Consider the following 19,755-nt stretch of genomic DNA (forward strand, 5'->3'; position numbering starts at 1 on the left):
GCGGCCTACCTGGCTCTTTGGGCGCTTTTCGGCTGGGAATCGCGGTGGTATCGGAGTCAGATATTTCTTTAAGGCTGTTAGAGAGATCTTGGGATAGGCGACAATAGTAGGTCAGAGAGATATTTGGGCCCATTATTCTGTTTCCTGTGGCAGTGGCCATACCCAGACCAACAAGCAGTGGTATTAACAGCAGGTCTCTAAGTTGTCAGATCAGTGCTCTAATGGCAACAGGCAGGCTCTGCTTTCCTGGGGGCAATGTCTATTTTTGGGCTGAGGTATGTCATTGTTAGGTGCAGTCAGGTAGGTGGGTATCCCACAGAGGAAAAAGATGCCTTGGCTAGGTAAGCAAATTGCGTATGGATGTGAAAGGGTTGAGAGAGGTTTTTGTTTTCACTCTCCCAGATGCTCAAAGTACCTGGTAGGACAGCTCTCATCAGAAGTTGGAAAGGCTTCTGGTGTGGGATGGGATTGGCACCTGTTGTTCTGTATTTCCACTGTAGGAAAAAATTTGGTGTCTATTAGAAGTCATTGTGAAGAGTAGTTAGTATTAGGCAAAAGGAGGCAATCTGAGAGTGCAGGAGACTGGCTATAAGGGGTCCATGGGTGTATGGTCATGCACAGGACGTGGCAGCTGTTATGGCACTCTGTTGGCCAATTAAACAATGAGGTCATTATCACCTTGGGCGGGGCAGAATGGCAGGCAGGCTGAGAGAATGGAGCATCCTGTGTGACCTGGTAATTGACATGGTCAGCTGAGGCTCGTAGCTGCAGCATATAGTTACATTGATGGGGAGGGTTGATATCCTAGCTGTGCATGACAGGACAGATTACACTGAAATCAGAGGCTTAGAAGGACGAAGAAGTATCTGTTGTTGTGGGGCCTTGTATGGGCTTTGTTGAGCACTGATATACAGAGAAGTTAGCAAAATAGGACTGAAAGAGCCAAACCATGTGTCCCGTCTGACACATTTTAGTCATGTCATTGATAGGGAAATTGGTCAGAGACCCTTGGCTGAGGAGCGGAATGCTTCATATTGGAGGTGGTGTGTGAGTCAGTAAGGTCCAGACCTGGGGAGGGACTGGAGTGGACATAATGGTGACTGCAGACACAGAATTCAGCATTTTTTGGCTAAGAAAGACTGGGCCCAATTTAGCAGGAAAGGAGTTAACTGCAGGGTCCTGTAGAGATAATTAGAGACCATCAGGAGAAGCAGCATGGGTGCAACAGAAGGGCTAGCCAGAGAAGAGAGCACAGAAAATCAAAGGAGGGGAGCCTAGTTATGAGGAGGATGGGCATGAGCATGAGAAGCGATTTCATCCCAGAGGCAAAAGGCAACTGATATGGAGCCATAACAGGATCACAAATAAATTTCACAGGAAAATGCATAGTAAAAACAGAGGATGTTCAGGGACCTCTCTATCATTAACACAGTTAGGGATCACCAGCCTGCACAGCAGAAGTGTGACCATGGGGCGCAGTGAGAGGAACAGGAGGACCAGCCAAAGAGTGAGTTGGAAGGAAAACAAGTGGACCTATTCTGCGAAGAAATCACACAGAGGACAAAGTAGTATCTGTTGTTATGGGGCCATGAACAAAGATCTATCGATGTAAGGAATGACTTAAAAGTGGGGGCATGAGGGTGCAATCAAGAAAGATCAAGCAGCCTGAATGAAGGAAGTGGGTAGAGCAGCAGGATAAGCAGTAGTGGGGCATCCAGATATTTCCCGGAATTTGGGACGGCCTGAGGGAAGTAGGAGAGATTACTTGTGATTTCCGGAAAGAGGAGTCAGGTGAGTTACCAGCAAGACACAGCTCTACCCGGGTGTGATGTGTCCATTGTGGGAGGTTCTTGTAGATGCACAGTCGTCAGAGTGCTATGGATGACCAGGAAGGGTCCTGTCCATTTGGGCTATAGGGACTGGGGGGGTTAAGTCTTTAATCAGAACCAATTTTTTAGCCAGTCTATCTTCATAAAACTGGGTGTTTGGGGAAGGGAAGGGAAGGTCAATGGTGTGCTGCATCTCTTTTCAGGCTTGTTGCAGAACAGGCCGATAGTTTCCAATGGGGCTGGCCTCTGGGCTGAGGTTTGGTCCAAGCAGAAAGCTGTGGCCATATGAAAGCTCAAATGAACTGTATCCCGTAGCTTCCTGGCAGGTGGGTCGGATGCGAAGGAGAGCCACAAGGAGCAGGGAAACCAATCTTTATGAAGCAGGAGTGTGAACTTAGTGAGGTGGGCCTTGAGGAGGTCAGTGGCTTTCTCTGCTCCCAGATGACTGAGGCAGTAGCGGGTGTGGAGGTTCCATTGAGCCCCAGGCAACCCGGATACCTCACGTGTAATTTGACTAATAGAAGCTGAGTCACTGAATGCAGGTGGGAAAGCTAGGCCAGGGAATAACAGCTCAGAGGAAGCTGATAGTGACTGAGGCCATTTCTGAGCCTGTGGGAAAGGCCTTCACCAATCCAGTAAGATGTCTACCCAGACCAGAAGATACCTTAGCTTTTTTACTTGTGGCATGTGGGTGAAATCAATTGGCCAGTCCTGTGTGGGAGAAAAGCCCTGTGCTTGTAGAGAAAGGAAAGGGTCGCAAAAAACCCTGAGGTTTGGTTGCATGGCATTCAGAGCATCGGGAGGTGATGGTTTTGAGGGTTTTCCCAGAAGGAAAGCAGATGACAGGCTCAAGCAGTCTGGTTAGGGTTCTGCAGCCTACGTGAAAACTGTCATGAAAAGATGAAAGAAGGGTGTGGGCCTGTGAAGCGGGGAGGACGAACTTTCCCTGACTTAGGAACCTTCCATCTTTGAAGGGGAGAGCTTGATAGTGTCAGCGTTCAGAAAGGGAATAGGCCAGGCTCATGCCAGAAAGGGCAAAATATTGACCCTTGCGGGGTGCAGAGGGGAGTCTGGCTGGCTTTTCAGCAATTTTATCTGCAAAGATATTCCTAGCTGTGCTGGGGTCTGAAAGCCTCTGGTTTCCTCTGCAGTGAAGTACAGTGGTCCCTCGCTTGTTGCAGGAGTTACGTTCCAGAGACCCACACAACAGGTGAAAATCCATGAAGGAGCGCATTGTATTTATTTTATTATTTATATATATTTTAAGGCTTTATAAACCTTTCCCACACTCCTATAAACCCTTCCCGTACTCCTGCGTGCCTTCCTGGGGAGACCCTTCTTCCCAAAGCCTGGGCTTCCAACTGGGGCGGTGCCTAGGGATGCCTGGGCATCTCAGCTCCAAGGGCAGGAGGGGAGGACGGGGCAGGTGGGCATGGAAGGCAGAAGCAGGCTAGACAGTGGGGCACGCAGGACCCAGCTGAGCCACAGCCTCAGCCGACCTGTGCCCAGTGCCCAGCCTGCACTACCGGCCCCGCCCGGGCCGGCTTGTAGCGCAGATGGGGGCTTGGGGTGTGCCACATGCCCTCCTAGCCTATAAGCAGCACCCGCCCACCTGGTGCAGGTCTGCTGGCATGGCCAGGTGGCTCTGCTGGGCCCTGGCTGGCTGTAGTGGCATACTGCATTTCCATTATGTGCCGTACAATATTCATCCCCTGATGAAATACATACTCTACAGTATTTTATTTCGATTTAATATTATTTTAATATGTTTGAATTAACATTTTAAATATTTGTATATTGCTTTAAATTTTTAGGCAAAAATCATTAAAATCATAAATATTATATCTATAGCTATGTACTGCAGAATCCTAAGATAGAGCAAAAACACAATGCAGAATTAGATATATGTTTTTAAAAACCCTGTGATACAGTGAAGCTGCAATAAGTGAACTGTGATATAGTGAAGGATGACTGTATATACTGTATTTTATTTTGATTTAGTATTCTTTTAATATGTTTGAAAACATTTTTTATATTGTTTTAGATTTTTTGGGCAAAAATAATTAAAATCATAAATATTATATAAACACCTATATATTGCAAAATCCTGTGATATGGCAAAAACTCTGAGATACAAAATTAGATTTTTTAAAAAAAACCTGTGATATAGTGAAGCCACAATAAATGAACCACAATATAGCAAGGGATGACTGCACACCCGCTCAAACTGGCAATAGGGCAGCCTGGAGAAGGGCTTTAATGTGTGACGCACTAAAGACTGAAGCCCCTCATTAGGTGACAAACCCCTTTCTGCCCAAATGGCAGCATTATTATGTAGTACCTGGGATGCATATCTTGAGTGTATAGATGTTAACTCGTAGACCCTTAGCTAGTGTAAGTGCATGGGTCAGGGTGGTCAGTTCAGCCTACTGAGAGGGGCGGATGAAGGGAGAGCTTCTGCCTCTATGATAGAATCATGAGAGACAATTACATATCCTACTCTGGCAGGGGAATTGGGGGTGGACTTATATGAACATGTGTCTATGAGCCAGGTGTGGTCAGGGCTGGGAAGGGGCAAGGTGGATATGTGAGGGAAGGGGGAGGTTGATAGGTGTATTAGAGACATGCAGTCCTGTGGTTTGGGTTATTTAGAAAGAAGTGGCAGGCTGATAAAATAAGAAGCTGGGTTAAAATTGGGGCCTAAGAAGATGGTAACCACGGGAGTTTCCATAAAAAGCACAGAGAGCTGAAAAAGTCAAGGGGTGGAAAGTGTGAGTGGTGGGATGAAGACATGAGTCCCTTACGATTATGGGAAGATTAGAGGGTAAATGGGACATGCCTAGGGATTTGAGTGTTTCTAGGAGTAATAGGGCTGCCAGGCAGCTGCCAGCCTCAGATGGTGGGGTCAGGCTGTTTGGACAGAAACACGGTCATGTGTGGGCTGGGACCTTGCATCAGAATGTGCAGTAGGAGCCGCATATCCTTTGTGTTCTACTGTGTAGAGGCTGAAGGGTTGGGTAAGGTCTGGAAGGGCCAAGGAGGAAGCTATCTTTAGGGTCTCTTTTAAGGACTGAAAGGATGAATGAGACAGTCTTACGGTCTAATGGTTCAGTGGAGTCTCCCTCTGTGAGTTTGTAGAGGGGTTTGGTGAGGAGGCCAAAGTTGGGAAACCAGAGGCAGAAGTATCCTATTATGCTTAGAAAGGAGTTGTCTGGTGGTCGGGGTGGAATCTGGGAAACTAAGTGCATACAGTCCACTTGTTTGCAGAAAATGATGTCTAGAGAGGTGATGGATGGGGAAGAGATTTGAGACTCAGAGGGAGATACCTGGTGTCCCTTTGAATCTGGATGTTGTAATAATAAGAGGGTGTCTTTACAGGATGACTCAGAAGGGGCTGACTGGGTGTTGACATGCAGTTTAAGAAAAAGCTGCTCTTCTGGACCCTCTGGATCTAGTATTGTGAATTGTCTAAGGGCAGCAGGCAGGTGAGCCATAAACTGGGTTGGAGTTTCATCTCTGGTCTGAGTGATTTTAAAATTTATCAAAATTAACTGCTTCATGGGCTCCCTTGCAAAGTCTCTCTCCTAGGTAGGAGATTATGTGATCTCAACTGGGTATGTTCTAGGATCCTGCCTGATAGTTGTAGTGTGGATCCTCGGAGTACAGTTGAGGTGCCCTCCAGAAGTTTTGGGATGAAGGCACCTGCGGTCATCCTCATAAGACTGGGCCAGGGAACATACTCTTTCTCATTCATTTGGGTAGACAGTGGAGTTAAGGATGACATTTAAATCAGTCCAGGTGAGGCTATATGACTGGGCCAGGAATTGGAGCCCTTGAATATACTGGGTGAGGTGTGATGAGAAAGCACCCAGATAATGGCTGATACGGGGGAGGTCAGATAGAGAGAAGGGAACCTGAACTTGGACTACTCCTTCTGCTCCTGCCACTTCATGGGGCAGGAACTGAGGGGCAGGGGCCAAGGACTAGGGTCTAGGCTGGGTGGGAGGAAAGGTGGGGCCAGGTAGAGCATATGAAGGAGGGCTAGAGTTAGGGAACAAGTTCGGATAGAGAGGAGTGTTAGACTTAGCTGGTGGTGTCAAATGGGCAGGAGGTTCTCCAGGGGGTCATGCCTACAGCAGCTCAGCAGGAGGCTTGGTGGGGGCTGCCTGGGGGCACTGGTGAGAGCAAGATCAGTAGGATCTGTTGTCAGTGATGAGTTGGCATCAGGGGGAAGGTGTGCAGAGGGAGCAAAAGAAGAAGGATTTGAGAGGTTCACCGGAGGAGCCCAGGGTGGGGAGGTTATAGAGCACAAAGAATGCCTGGACACAGGGCACATTAGCTCATTTGCCCAATTTTCCACAATGATTATCTAAGTTCTGCAACACAAAATGTAAAAACGTGCCATTTTATGACCATTGAGAGCCATTTTCAAATTTATATTGTGGCCAAATGGTATTACAAAAAAAAAATCAGGCATTTAGGCTTCAGATCAGGGGAGAGGCAGAGATGTTTTAGATTTTTTTTTAGAAGGCAGGCTGGGGGGAAGTGAAGGAAATAGAGGAAGGATGATTTCCCATTGATAGCAGACAGAGGTAATGACATGAGCAACAAGGTCCACAGTAGATGTCTCCAGGTGGGACTTAGGGCCATAATATAATGTGGGTGGACTACCAAGGCAGTCATCACCATGACTGGTTAACCACCAGCGGAATACTGTCTTCCTAAAGAATTTTCATGACTGGCGCTGGACTTAAGGGTGAGGGGAGTGGAAGGAGGAGGGCTAAGGAACAGCTGCAGTGGTGACAGCACGGAGAGGGGAGGAAGGCTGAGGAGACAGAGGGAAAACTCTTGAAGGAACAGGGAGTGTTAAAAACATGGAGAGAAACAAGACTTATCCAATCTGAAATGGCTGGCAGGAATTGCCTGGCATGCCTTCTGAGAAACCAATGTCACAGGGTGGTCTTGTCAGGAAAAAAGGCTTTGGGTAGGACTTAGAAGTCCTTCAGAAAGTCTCATCCTATCCAAGGCACATGCAACAGAGGTGGCGGGGTAAAGAGACACCTGGGCAGGGCTTTGTGTGATAGCAACAAGGCTGTTCTATTTTTTATTCAGGAGCAAGTGGGCTGAGACCCAGAAAGGAATCAGTGAGCAGCATGGGGTGGAGAGCACAGACTTAAGAAGGGAAGTGGTTCTTGATGTTGGAGGTGGTTGCCAGTGAGTGGCCCGAGAAACCATTTTCTTGAGTGATCTGGGGACAGCATGGCCACAGGCAGTGGTGCAGATATTTTTTAACTTCCTGGAGTCTGAGGATAGTGTTGGTGTACCTGGGCATCCAGGAATGGAGGGGTAGCAGCCTGGTATTCTGCAACATCTCTTCTTGCTGGCATCAGGTTTGTCTGCAATGGATCTTCCCACCATTGCCAAGTATGTCTGTAATGATTTCTCTTGCCATCAGAAAAGTATCCTATTGGTTGTGACACTATATTTCAAAGTTGATGGAGAAATAAGGTACTTCCTTCACAAAGAACATCTGAGGGAATTCATGACCACTGAACTAGCACTACAAAATGTTCTCAAGGAAATTGTAGAAAGAGATTGTAACAGTCTGCTGAAATTCAACAGAATGAGTCCACCAGGCAAGGCAGGTAATTAAACAGAGAGGAAAAAATGGAAACAAAAACAGTTAAATACCGTAACAAGAACAAGTCAATACATATCAATTATAACCATCAATGTAAATGGTCTCAACTCACCAGTGAAAAAGACCAGACTGGCAGAATGGATCAAGAAGCAAGATCCAACAATAAACTGCATAGAAAAACACATTTAATTAAAAAAGAAATTCATAGAAAGAAGCAAGTCCACTCTCCTGCCCTTGGGAAGCAGCCCAGAGTCGTTTTTTCCTGCGTCCCCTGCCGTGGCCGTTTGACCTGGGTTACGGATAGACTGTGAGAACTACGCTACCCAGAATGCCGCGCATCACGGGACAACGTGCTGAGCCAATGAGTACCCAACATCTGGTCCTGAGTCCGCCGCACGGACGGGGGCGGGACTTCCGGCGTCGCTTCCGGAGTCATTTTAGCCTGGGGGTCTGGAGAGCGCTGGGGGCGGGCTCAGGCCCGGGGTCGTGCCTGCTGCTCGCCGGCTGGCTTGAGGGGCTTTGACAGCCGTTTCCGGGACAACGCCCCCCGCGGAGACCGATGGCGGTGGACGCTGTAGGCGACTCGGTTCGGGTGAGCGTCGGGACCCCGGGACCCCGGAGCAGGGCTCGGGTGCAGTCTCCTCGGGACTGGAGCGGGGCTGTGGGAGCACTTGAGGTGTCGCCCAGCTGGGCGTTCGCCCCCAAGGGAGGTTTTGAGGAAACTGCTCTGTACTAGATTGGCCCGGCAGCGGCTGACGCGGAGGCCGGGAGGCCGAGTCCTTGTTCGCGGGTTCGCTGGGCTCCGGGGCTAGGCAGGGGACGAGGAGGCCCTAACCCGTGGAGGCCCGCGGTGGTCACTGGTCTCTCACCTCCCTCCTCTCCCCGCAGGTTCCTGCAACCGCACAAGTGCTGATGGAGTTCGCACAGGTTAGTGGAGGTTGTGACCGGGCCTCCCTGGTGCTCACCTCACTTTGTTACTGAGACCTTTATATTCAGGCGCTCTTGGCGCTCTTCCAGCCCTTGACTCCAGGGACTGAGCAGACGCCAAGCCGAGGACCACACAACCAGGCCGGCAGCTCTGTGAAGCGGTTCCTATTGCTGGAAACCAGTTGCAGAAAGCCGTGGGAAGCCCAGGCTTAAATTTCAGATATGCAGATGCTTAAGCAAATTTTTAGGGAAACCCAGGTCTCCTTAGTTTCTCGTAGAAATTGAAATGGAGTGCAGAAGTCAGACCTGTAATGACTCTCTCAGATGTGTGTGCCTCTTTGGGAATGCATTGGGCACTGGGACCTTTGGGTCCTAGGTAGTAGGTGATCTGATCTAGGTCTTCTCACGCACCCTGTGGCTACAACATGTAGAACAGACTGAGTTTCAGGGTGAGCTAGGAAGAGAGAAGTTTGCTGCAATAGTCTAGGTGACTGTTGATGGTGGCTGGGTGACTGTTTGACATAGAGATGGTCATCGTTGGATTTTAAATCAGTTGTTTAGGTGGGGAAGGCCAGATTTACAGATTTTTGGGAGTGAAAGAGAGAGTCAGGGTTTGTGAAAGCAAGGTGTTTGGGTTCCATGTCCAGAGGTATTGAAGCTCTGCTAAGTATCATGAATTTTGTATTAGGATCACTTATCACTGGGGAGGTGAAATTTTGTTTTCTTTGGAGTCTGAGATGTTTCAAACAACAGGTAGTTTAGACACCAAATGGCTAGTTGACCACAAAGGACTTGCACTATGGGGAGGAATTCAGGATAGGTACATCCACAAGGTGGTGGTCAGTGCTTTCCTAGTGTAGCTTAGATCACAATTCGAAAAGGGAAACCTGGTCATGCTGGTAATGCAGCCAGTAGACCAGGAAGAGTGCGGTCAATACTGGGTCTCATGGTTGTTATGGGAATCACAAAGATAGATGTGGGAGAGAAGTGGCCATGAGGAAAGTGTAAGAGAGAGGAGGACCTGGCAGATTGCCAAAGCTCTTAAGGGCTGAAGGAACTTGAGACTAGTATGAAAGCTTAGGAGTAATTGAGGCACTGGGAGGCTAGGATTAGTACTTATTTTGCACACTTCAGATCCACTGGGATTTTGTAGTAACCATTGGTGTGTCTGGGGAGTTTTAGTCATGTGCATAAATTTAAGGGCGCACATGTTCATCTGGAAGAGTCACTGGGCCTGACACAGAGGGCTTCTGTGGCCAGGCATTGAGTGAAGGTGAACAGGAGAGGAAGAAATTTACCAGAGATTGGATGTCAAGTGTGGCACATGTGGAAGAGGGCTATGGGTGTCAGATCTACAAGTGGTTTCGGGTGGCAGAATGAGTCAGGTAGAGAAGCTTCTGTGGTTTGGATATGGCTTGAATATCCTCTAAGGCTTCATGTGTTGAAATGTAATTCCCAGTGTAAGGGATTAAGAGGGTAGAAGCTTTATGACTGGTGTTTAGAGATGAGTCTTTTGGGAGGTGATTAGGGCTCGGGTAAATCATCGCAGAGATTCATGATTAAGTCCTGATGGCTTTACAAGAAGAGAGTCTGTGCACACATGCTCTTCCCATCTCTTGGCATATGATGCTCTAGATTGCCCCAAGACTGCCATCAAGAAGGCCATTCTAAATGAGGCCTATAGATCTTGTATCTCCAAAACTATTAGCCAAAATAAATCTCTTTTCTTTATAAAGTAGCTTTTTTATACTAATGAAAACTCAGATAATACTCAGACTTTTTTATACTAATGAAAACAGACAAATTCAGAGGGCTTTAGAGCAGGATAGGGGCCGCATCTGGCAGTTGGGCCCATCCAAGGTCTGGGTGGTACTGGACCCTGTGTCAGTTTGGGGAGAGCCATAGATGGCTGTGGTGTAAGGCAAGAGGGTGGAGGTGGCCGCGGGAGTGAGGCTGTGTGAGAAGTATGGTACAAAGGGTAGAATCCACAGGGAGGGAAGTATGAGCTAAAGGACTGTGGAGGGCATCAGAATGATAGGTGAGCCTACATTTGATTGTGTCTGAGCAGCACAATCTTGAGACCATCAAAAAAATTTCCTGACGAGTAGGGATCCATTACTGCATGCCAGGCCCAGAGATTAGATAGTACCTCCTGGCCTACCTGCCTGTTGGTGCTGTGGTAGGACACAGAAATCAGGGGGAGCATGAGGAGAGGATGGGTATCACTGCCACCCATACTTTCCCAGAGGTGGGGGTTAGGAAAGTGGATGAGCAGTGGGAGCATATGGGGGGATGAACTTGGGGTCCTGGGAGAGAAAGATCCTGATCACAGAAAGATCTGTCCTCACCATGGCAGGACTGTGTGACCTTTGAGGACGTGGCCATTTCCTTCTCCCAGGAAGAGTGGGGGCTTCTTGATGAGACTCAAAGGCTCCTGTACCTCGGTGTGATGCTGGAGAACTTTGCACTTGTAACCTCACTGGGTAAGGCTCTCACATCCACTCTACATTCTTGAACTGGTCTATCTATCCACTTTTCCTCTAGAGGCAGCTCTGTCCTCTTTAGAGCCGGCCATAGGCCCCACAGACTTCCCAGTTTTGGCATATGTGCCATGGTATGGGGGATGAGCTGTGTCCCATGCCTGAGAAGCCTAAAATATGCTGCCCCAAAGAGTACAGAAGAGGACCCGGAGCTCTTGAATCTGCCTATTTGGTTTCAGCTTACTTACCTTTGACCACAGTCCTCATTTATGGAACTTTATGTCTCAAGTTCTGCACTTCCTCCTAGGTGACTTTGCCTTGTGTCAGGAATTGGGGCCACTTTCCTGATCGATATTTAAATAGACCATGGAGTTGTTTTGCCAGAATCTCCTTCAGGGATCTTTGTAATAACTTTCTTTCTTATGATCAATGGTGTGCTGTGTGGTACTAGGCCAATAGTAGAAGCTTACCTGTCTTCTCTTTCCTTAGCACTTGTTTCATCCACAAGTAGGGATGTGAGGAGATCCCTGAACAAGCAGTATGGTCTCAAAGGACATCTGGCCTTCATGAGTGGCAAATGGGGATGGCATAGCACCTAGTATTTTTTTTTTTTTTTTTTTTTTTGAGACAGTCTTGATATATAGTCCAGGCTGGCCTTAAACTCATGATTGTCCTGTCTCCATCTTCCAAGTGCTGCGATTATAGGTGTGTACCCATTTTAGGCTATTTCCTAATCCTGCATCCTCTAGGATTTTCCAGCTAATTGCTTTGATCACCTCATTTCTACCTTTTTAAAATCTTATTTGATGTGTTACTGACTCGTTTCATCTGTAGCTTCCAGCATTTACCTTTCTGTCCTGCATGGGTCACCTCTTTGCACTGCCCCCTCTACAGTATTTCTCAACACTGACCCACACACGTGTCATGAGGTGCATGTATGTTGTTAAATATTTCTTAAACGTGGTGGAGTCTCCCACTCAATTCCAGTCAAGTTTTCTTGCTTCTAGACACTGCTCAGTACAGCATGTGTGTTTCACCAGACCACAGGTCCTGCTGAAGGCTGTTGGCAGAGGAATATATTGGAGGTCCTCCTTGTCCTTTGTGTGGTACACCCTTGTGTTGTGTCCTTTGTCTGGTGAGGCCTCTCTGTTTCATGGTTTGTAGGTGGCCCATTCTGCTGGGCAGCTCCTTCCTCGCCCTGCTTCTAGCTCCCACATCCTCAGAACAGTCCAGTGTAGACTGGCTTCCCCTTTCCTATTTCAACTTATACCTGTAGTTTAACTTATGGCAGTAACTGAATGATAGCACAGAAAGGTTAACATTATTCTTAGAACTTATTACTTGCAGTGGTAGTAAAACATGAACACTACACCAAATGGAGCCACTTGAGGAAGTGTCTGGTGGTCAGGAACAGAAAGGACAGGATGGAAACACTAAGTTATAACCTTTATTGGAGTTTCTGCATGAAAGCCAAGTCATGGCATACAGTTTAGGACTGGGAGCCCAGAGATTTAGCTCGGTGATGCAGTGCTTGCCTGGCAAGCACGAGGTCCTAAGTTAGATTCCAAAAAAATTTTAGGATTAGGTAGTCTGAATAATTTCAGAAGGCTTTGGGCAAAGTGTCTAGCCTTAGTTGCCAACAGACCTCAGGATGATTAGGACAGAGGAATATTACATTCAGGCTGTATAGAAAATCTGCTATAGAGTATGGGTTCTTAATTGGTTAATTTAGATTTGAATGGTGCTAAATTGCCTTGCTGTGAGAGCTAGTCTCTTCCTCAGCCAGCAAAGTGGGGTTTTTTTGTTTTGTTTTATTATTAGTCTTGCTATATTGCCCAGCTATCCCTGAACTCCTGGGTTCAAGTGATCCTTCTGCTTCAGCTTTTTGAGTGAGTAGGACTACAGATACATATCACCAGGTATGGTTTTAACAAATTTTTCTTTAAGATACCAGAAAGTCAGGCTGGGGTTGTAGCTCATTGGTAGAGCCCTTGTCTAGCATCCATAGGGCCCTACTTTAAACCCCACCACCACCAAAAAAAAGTCACAGAGAGTATTTTTAATAATAATTAATACGGTCTCACCATAGTCAACATGTATTTCATCAGCACTTTTCTACTTTCAGTTTATTGGCATGGAATGGAGAATGAAGAGATACCTTCTGAGCAGGTTTCTCTGGAAGGAACATCACACGTCAAAACTCCAAAGAGAAGTGCATCCACCCAGGAGACTCACCCCTCTGAAGTATGTGTCCCCCAGAAAGACATTTTGCAACTGACAGATCAACCTGCACAGAAACCATACTTGATGGGGACACACACAAACTTTCAGCAGGACCGCAATATCCAGAGTTCGGAAGAAGCCTTGAAAAGAGAGTTGGATAATGTTTCATTTAGGAAGAGCTGCAGAGTGCATGTGTCAGGAAAGACTTTCACCTGGGGGATGGTGGGAAAAGACTTCTCTTCCACATTGGATATTATCCAGCCTCTGGCCATTCCCAGCTGTGAGAAGTCAAACACAGTCACTGAGTTTGGGGAGACTTTTCCTATTGGAATAACCCATTACAAGTGGGGTGAATTAAGAAAAGCTTCTAGCCACAAACATACTTCTGTTCACCACCCAAGAATCTATACTGGAAAAAGGCTTTATGAACCTACCAAATGTGGGAAAGCCTACCACTGCAAGTACTCACTTACTCAGCTTCAGAAAATGCACAACAGAGAAAGGCCTTACAAGTGCAGTGTCTGTGGGAAAACTTTTAGCCAGACCTCCCATTTGAATGACCACCGCAGAATCCACACTGGAGAAAGACCTTATGAATGTGATCAGTGTAGGAAATCATTTAGCCAAAGAGCTACCCTCATTAAACATTACAGAGTTCACACTGGAGAAAGGCCTTATGAATGTGGTGAATGTGGGAAATCCTTTAGCCAAAGTTCTAACCTCATTGAACACTGCAGAATTCACACTGGAGAAAGGCCTTATGAGTGTGAAGAATGTGGGAAAGCCTTTGGGTCCAAATCCACTCTTGTTCGGCACCAGAGAACTCACACAGGTGAAAAGCCTTATGAGTGTGGTGAATGTGGGAAATTCTTTACACAGAGTCACAGCTTGCTTGAACACCGGATAATTCACACTGGAGCAAGGCCTTACGAATGTAGCCAATGTGGCAAATCCTTTGGCCTAAAGTATGGCCTCATTCAACACCAGTTAATTCATAGTGGAGCTAGGCCTTTTGAATGTGACCACTGTGGAAAATCCTTTAGCCAAAGGGCAACCCTCAATAAACACCATAAAGTTCACACTGCAGAAAGACCTTATGAGTGTAGAGAATGTGGGAAGGCTTTTATGTTCAAATCCAAACTTGTTCGGCATCAGCGAACACACACTGGAGAAAGGCCTTTTGAGTGCAGCGAGTGTGGGAAATTCTTTAGACAAAGCTATACCCTCGTTGAACACCAGAAAATTCACAGTGGATTAAGGCCTTACGAATGTGGCCAATGTGGGAAGTCCTTTATCCAAAAGTCTGGTCTCATTCAACACCAGGTAGTTCACACTGGAGAAAGGCCTTATGAGTGTGGCAAGTGTGGGAAATCTTTTACGCAACACTCTGGTCTCATTCTCCACCGAAAATCTCACACCATGGAGAGGACTTGTGAAGGCAACAAATATGGAGAAGGCTATGGAGACCTTAGGGTGAAGGTTTAGCATCGTTTAACTCCTGAAAGTCCCTACTTTAGAAAGTCCTTAGATTTATAGGGAATGTGCTGTTTCTTTTTTTCAGTTTTAGCCTCTGTGGGAACCACTTCCCCGAAGTTGAACCTCATACTTCCAGGTATCTAGCAGGATAAGATTCCCTGTGAGTTCTAAGTATAGATGAGGCTTAGAGGAGCTTCTGTGCCCATTCTAAACAGTCCAAGTCCCTTGCCAGTGTTCTGTCTCTGCCACCTTTTTTTTTAGGAGCCATTTTCCTCTACCACCTTGCAGTGTTGTCTTCAGTTGCTTCAGCATGGCTAAAGGAAATCAAATATTGGCTTATTTCCTGGAGGAAGTCTTAAAGAGCCTGGGCCTTTAGGGGGAGTTCATTCCCTTTTCTGACTGGTTACAGTGTGCATCTGACCCATTTGTTATTTGAAGATCTGATCTGCAGTCTGCTGGAGGCTTCAAGGAATGGCTGACCATGAAAATTCTTAGTCTCATGTGACACGATTGATTTTTGCAGCCTTCCATTCACCAGCTGGTAACTCAGCCTCATACTGCCCTGGTTCATGGACTAATAAATGCTTTATTGTTGAATCTAGCTGCAGTCTTTGGAGTTATATTCACAGTTTTTGATGGGAGTCGAGCTGTATTAAAGGATCCAAAGCTTTTATGGTGCCCCCACTTTGTATATCTCAGTAGGAACGTAGAGCAAAAACTAATTATTTGTTATTCCTTGGCCTACTTGGCTGTGCTGAGACTAAAGAAACCATGTGGCACTTTATGGCCCTAATTTGTGAGCTTCATGTGTGTTTTTAGTGAAACCTGAGGTCACTATAAGGGCCAGAGTGTAGCTCAGTGGCAGAGTGCATACGTAGCATGTAGAAAGCTATATGTTCAGTGCCAACATTGGAGTGGGGTTGGGGTGTCACTGTGATGGAGGAGTCAGTTATGGTAGTGCTTCTAAGAATAGTAATTTGCTCAGTTCTCACAGTTCTCTCACATAATTTCCTGTCCTGTTGAGAGGAAGCTTTCCCCAGGTTCTACAACAAAGTCACGGCTTTGTGTTTATAGTAGTTCCCTAGTGGATTTTACTCAAGCCTTTGAGAGCCAGGCATGAGCTATGATTGGTACAGAATACTAGGTGTGATTAATCAAGTAGGAAGTGGACCCTGCAGCAAAAGATGTGGACTGTGGGTCTTTATAAAAGTGCTCCCATGAACAACCTCAAAACCAAAATCAGACACAGCACAAGCAGCAATCACAGGCCACTGTGGAACAAATTCAACTTGCACAGATGATTTCAGGTCATAATGATGCTGACTTTGAGGAGAAAGTGAAACGATTGATATCACAGGCAAGAACCAGTATGAATGTGACTGCTTTGCATGACTGCAGTGGAGATGTCAACAAGGCAATCAGTGTTCTGGAAGGAAACCCAGGTACGCATTCTTGGAGATGGTCAGGAAGAAGAAAGGAGTCTCAGGACAGAAGGCTGGTGGCCAGGCGGAATCCAATGAGGAAGGCAAAGAAAATTGAGACCAGGACAGAGACTATAGTCGACGATGTGGTGGACCACCTAGATGTGGGAGGGGTGCCAGCCATGGATGAGAGTTTCAAGGTCAGGGGAATGGATTGGATGACACCAAGAGTGGAGGACCTTCTGGAAGAGGTACAGAAAGAGGCAGAAGAGGTCATGGCCAAGGCAGAGGAGGCTCTGGTAGGTGAGAGGGAAGGTTTTCAGCTCAAGGAATGAGAACTTTTAATCCAGTTGATTATACTGAGCCAGCCAATACTGTTGATAACTATGGCAATAGTAGCAGCAATACATGGAACAATACTGGCCCCTTTGAACCAGATGATGGGATGAGTGCGTAGAGGGCTGTAACAGAGGAGTGGGGAAGTGAAGATTGGAATGAAGATTTTTCTGAAATCAAGATCTTCATTGCCTCTAATGTGTCTTCAGTGCCTCTGCCTGTAGAGAATGGGATAATCACTGCTGGTCAGAGAAGTGACCTTGCTGTTCTGCTGGGAAAGACACCATCTTCAATGGAGAATGATTCATCTAATCTGGATCCATCTCAGGCTCCTTCCCTGGCTCAGCCTCTGGTATTCAGTAACTCAAAGTAGAATGCTATATCACAGCCTGCTTCAGGGAATACGTTTTCCCATCATAGTATGGTGAGCATGTTGGGGAGGGGATTTGGTCTTGTAATTGAGGCTAAAGGCAGCAGTACCACAGGCTCACAATTCTTGGAGCAGTTCAAGACTGCTCAGGCACTGGCTCAATTGGCAGCTCAGCATTCTCAGTCTGGAAGCACCACCACTTCCTCTTGGGACATGACCTCTACAGCTGCACCTCCACCCGCTTCTTCACCTCTGCCAAGCAAATCCACCTCAGCTCCACAGATGTCTTTGGAGTCTTCAGATAACCAATCCTCCAGCCCTCAGCTGCCTCAGATGAAACTGAAACAGCAGAAGAAAAAAACCTCTTTGACTTCCAAGATTCCTGCTCAGGCTGTGGAGATGCCTGGCTCAGCAGATATCTCAGGGCTAAATCTGCAGTTTGGGGCATTTCAGTTTGGGTCAGAGCCTGTCCTTTCTGATTATGAGTCCACCCCCACCACAAGCACCTCTTCAAGCCAGGCTCCAAGTAGCCTGTATACCAGCATGGCCAGTGAATCTTCATCTACAATTTCATCTAACCAGAGTCAGGATTCTGGTTATCAGAGCAGCCCAATTCAGTTAACAACCTGTATCTCCCACAGCAATGCTCAGGGCCCTCTATATGAACAGAGATCCACACAGACTTGGCGGTACCCCAGCTCCATCTCTTCATCACCTCAAAAGGACCTGACTCAGGCAAAGAATGGCTTCAGTTCTGTGCAGGCCACGCAGTTACAGACCATGCAATCTGTTGAAGGTGCTACATGCTCTGCAGTGAAATCTGACTCACCTTCCACCTCTAGTATCCCCACTCTCAATGAAATGGTATCTGCAGATTCCCTACTGACAATCAGCAATCAACACTGGTCCTTCTTGGGTGGCTTGAGCCACAGTGAGGAGATTCCAGATACCACTACTGTGTAACACAGCAGAATGTTATCTATGCAGCAGAATACGCTTTCATCATTGACATCTGGATGCACATCAACATCTACTCTTGCACACAAGTGTGGAGAATGAAGCAAATCTCCATTCTTCCTCTAGCACTATCTCTACCATGTCCAGCACAGTCTCTGCACTTCCCCCAGTTGTCAGCTTCTCTTCCAGTCTCAGTAGTGGCAGTAGTCTGGGCCTTAGCCTAGGCAGCAACTCTACCGTCACAGCCTCAACTTGAAGCTCAGTTGATACAACTTCAGGAAAAGCTCCTCCCAACCTCCCTTCTGGGGTCCTGCCGTGGTTACCTAATCCATATATTGTGGCTCCGGGGCTGTTACATGCCTACCCGCCACAAGTGTATGGTTATCATGACTTACAGATGCTTCAGACAAGGTTTCCATTGGATTACTACAGCATCCCATTTCCCATGCCCACCACTCTGCTGACTGGGAGAGGTGGTAGTCTGGCCAGCAACCCTTATTCTGGTGACTTCACAAAGTTTGGCCATGGGGGTGCCTCCTCCCCAGCTCCGGCTGTAGGGGACAATGAATCATAACATATTATTTTAGATAAAATAGTTTTAGTAAAAGCCTAAACAGTGCCTTGGGAAGCCTCCCGGGACAGTGTAAGAGCTAATCCCCTAGTCAAACTCTGCCTGGGAATGTCTTCCAAAGATAAGGGGCCCCCAGGCCTAGGTAATCCTCTGTGACCCTGCCTGGGTAGTTCCATTTCCTGGCCCTAGCTAAACATTGTAACCCTAAAGGAATACATAGGTTGTAAAAAAAGGAGACAAACAGAACATAATGGGAGAAACATCTATCATGGTTAGACATACGACCTGCAACTGACCCGGGGTCTCACAGGATGAGAGAAAGACCATATGGGCACCAGGGTCAGCAAATGTTACATCCCAATCTGTTACGATGGAAACCAAAAATGTATATAAGGTGGAACAAAGGGAGGCCCCCCCCCTCACTTTCCTGATTTGCAAATCAGGGGTGAAGGGTGGCTAGCCTCAAATTAATAAACTTTTGTGTTCTCAATAGAGTCGGTCTCTTGGGGAATACAGCCCAATTTATGCCAGGGGATTTTTGCCATTACACGGCCACAACCTTGGCCCAACCCCAGCAGAATCAGATGCAGACTCACCACACCACGCAGCAGATATTCCTGAACCCGGCGCTGCCTCCTGGGTACAGTTGTAGCAACCTGCCATACTACACAGGGGTTCTGGGGCTCCCCAGCACCTTCCAGTATGGGCCTGCTGTGTTCCCTGTGGTTCCTACCTCTTCCAAGCAGCGTGGTGTGAATGTCAGTGTGAATGCATCGGCCACCGCTTTCCAACAGCTGAGTGGATATGGGTCTCATGGATACAACAGTGGTGTATCAGACACCTCCAGTAACACGGGCATGCCAGATATCTCGGGTTCTGTGTACTCCAAAACGCAGCAGTCCTTTGAGAAACAAGGTTTTCATTCTGGTACCGCTGCTGCCTCCTTCAACTTGCCTTCAACCCTGGGAAGTGGGGGGGTCCATCAATCTGGCCACAGCTGCTGCCTATCCACCTGCCCACTTTATGCACATTCTGACCCCCGCCCCCATCAGCAGCTGAACTCCCAGATCCTTCACCATCATCTGCAGCAGGATGTCCAGACGGGCAGCAGGCAATGTAGCCAGACCAGCTTCACCCTGCGGAAGCCCCAGACCAACAAATCTGCCTACAACAGCTATAGCTGGGGGGGCCAACTGAGGCCCTGACCCTCTTCTCCCAGTTCCATCTTGAAAGGGCTTCTCAGCCTAGAAAGTATGGAAACATCAGAGAAAGGAATGTTGGGGGGTTGTGCAGCCCCCCACCCCAGCGGTCCACCCCATGCCTCAGCTTCACATCTCCCATTCCCATCCCATTCCTATCTTGTATGTATTATAAGATTTGTATTTTCTCCCCTCCCTCCTCCTCTCCCTTCCATTCAAGATTATGAAACTTTGCTTTGGGCCCTGCCCTTCCTTCACTTCTTCCTGTTCACCCTGGTGGTGTATAGGTGAGGTGGGAGGGGTAACCTCCCAAATATATATCAGC

At 47.3% G+C, this 19,755-nt stretch overlaps 1 protein-coding gene and 1 pseudogene across 2 annotated transcripts; both read left to right on the plus strand.

Moving 5' to 3' along the window:
- Positions 1-7,877: 7,877 nt before the first annotated feature.
- Positions 7,878-15,177, plus strand: Znf416 (zinc finger protein 416). 2 transcript variants are annotated; one of them, XM_013509858.1, is made up of 4 exons: positions 7,878-8,062; positions 8,359-8,397; positions 10,754-10,880; positions 13,003-15,177. In XM_013509858.1, exons 1-4 carry the CDS (start codon positions 8,030-8,032, stop codon positions 14,583-14,585), a joined length of 1,782 nt encoding a protein of 593 aa, XP_013365312.1. In that variant the 5' UTR covers positions 7,878-8,029; the 3' UTR covers positions 14,586-15,177. The 2 variants fall into 2 exon arrangements, with proteins under 2 accessions (XP_013365312.1, XP_013365313.1); XM_013509859.1 differs by lacking the exons at positions 8,359-8,397; positions 10,754-10,880.
- A 172-nt stretch (positions 15,178-15,349) lies between these two features.
- LOC102024865 lies at positions 15,350-19,436 on the plus strand (annotated as a pseudogene).
- The last annotated feature ends 319 nt before the right edge of the window (positions 19,437-19,755 follow it).

This window comes from Chinchilla lanigera, unplaced genomic scaffold (assembly GCF_000276665.1).
Source record: "Chinchilla lanigera isolate Chin_1 unplaced genomic scaffold, ChiLan1.0 scaffold00183, whole genome shotgun sequence".
NCBI classification, from domain to species: domain Eukaryota; kingdom Metazoa; phylum Chordata; class Mammalia; order Rodentia; family Chinchillidae; genus Chinchilla; species Chinchilla lanigera.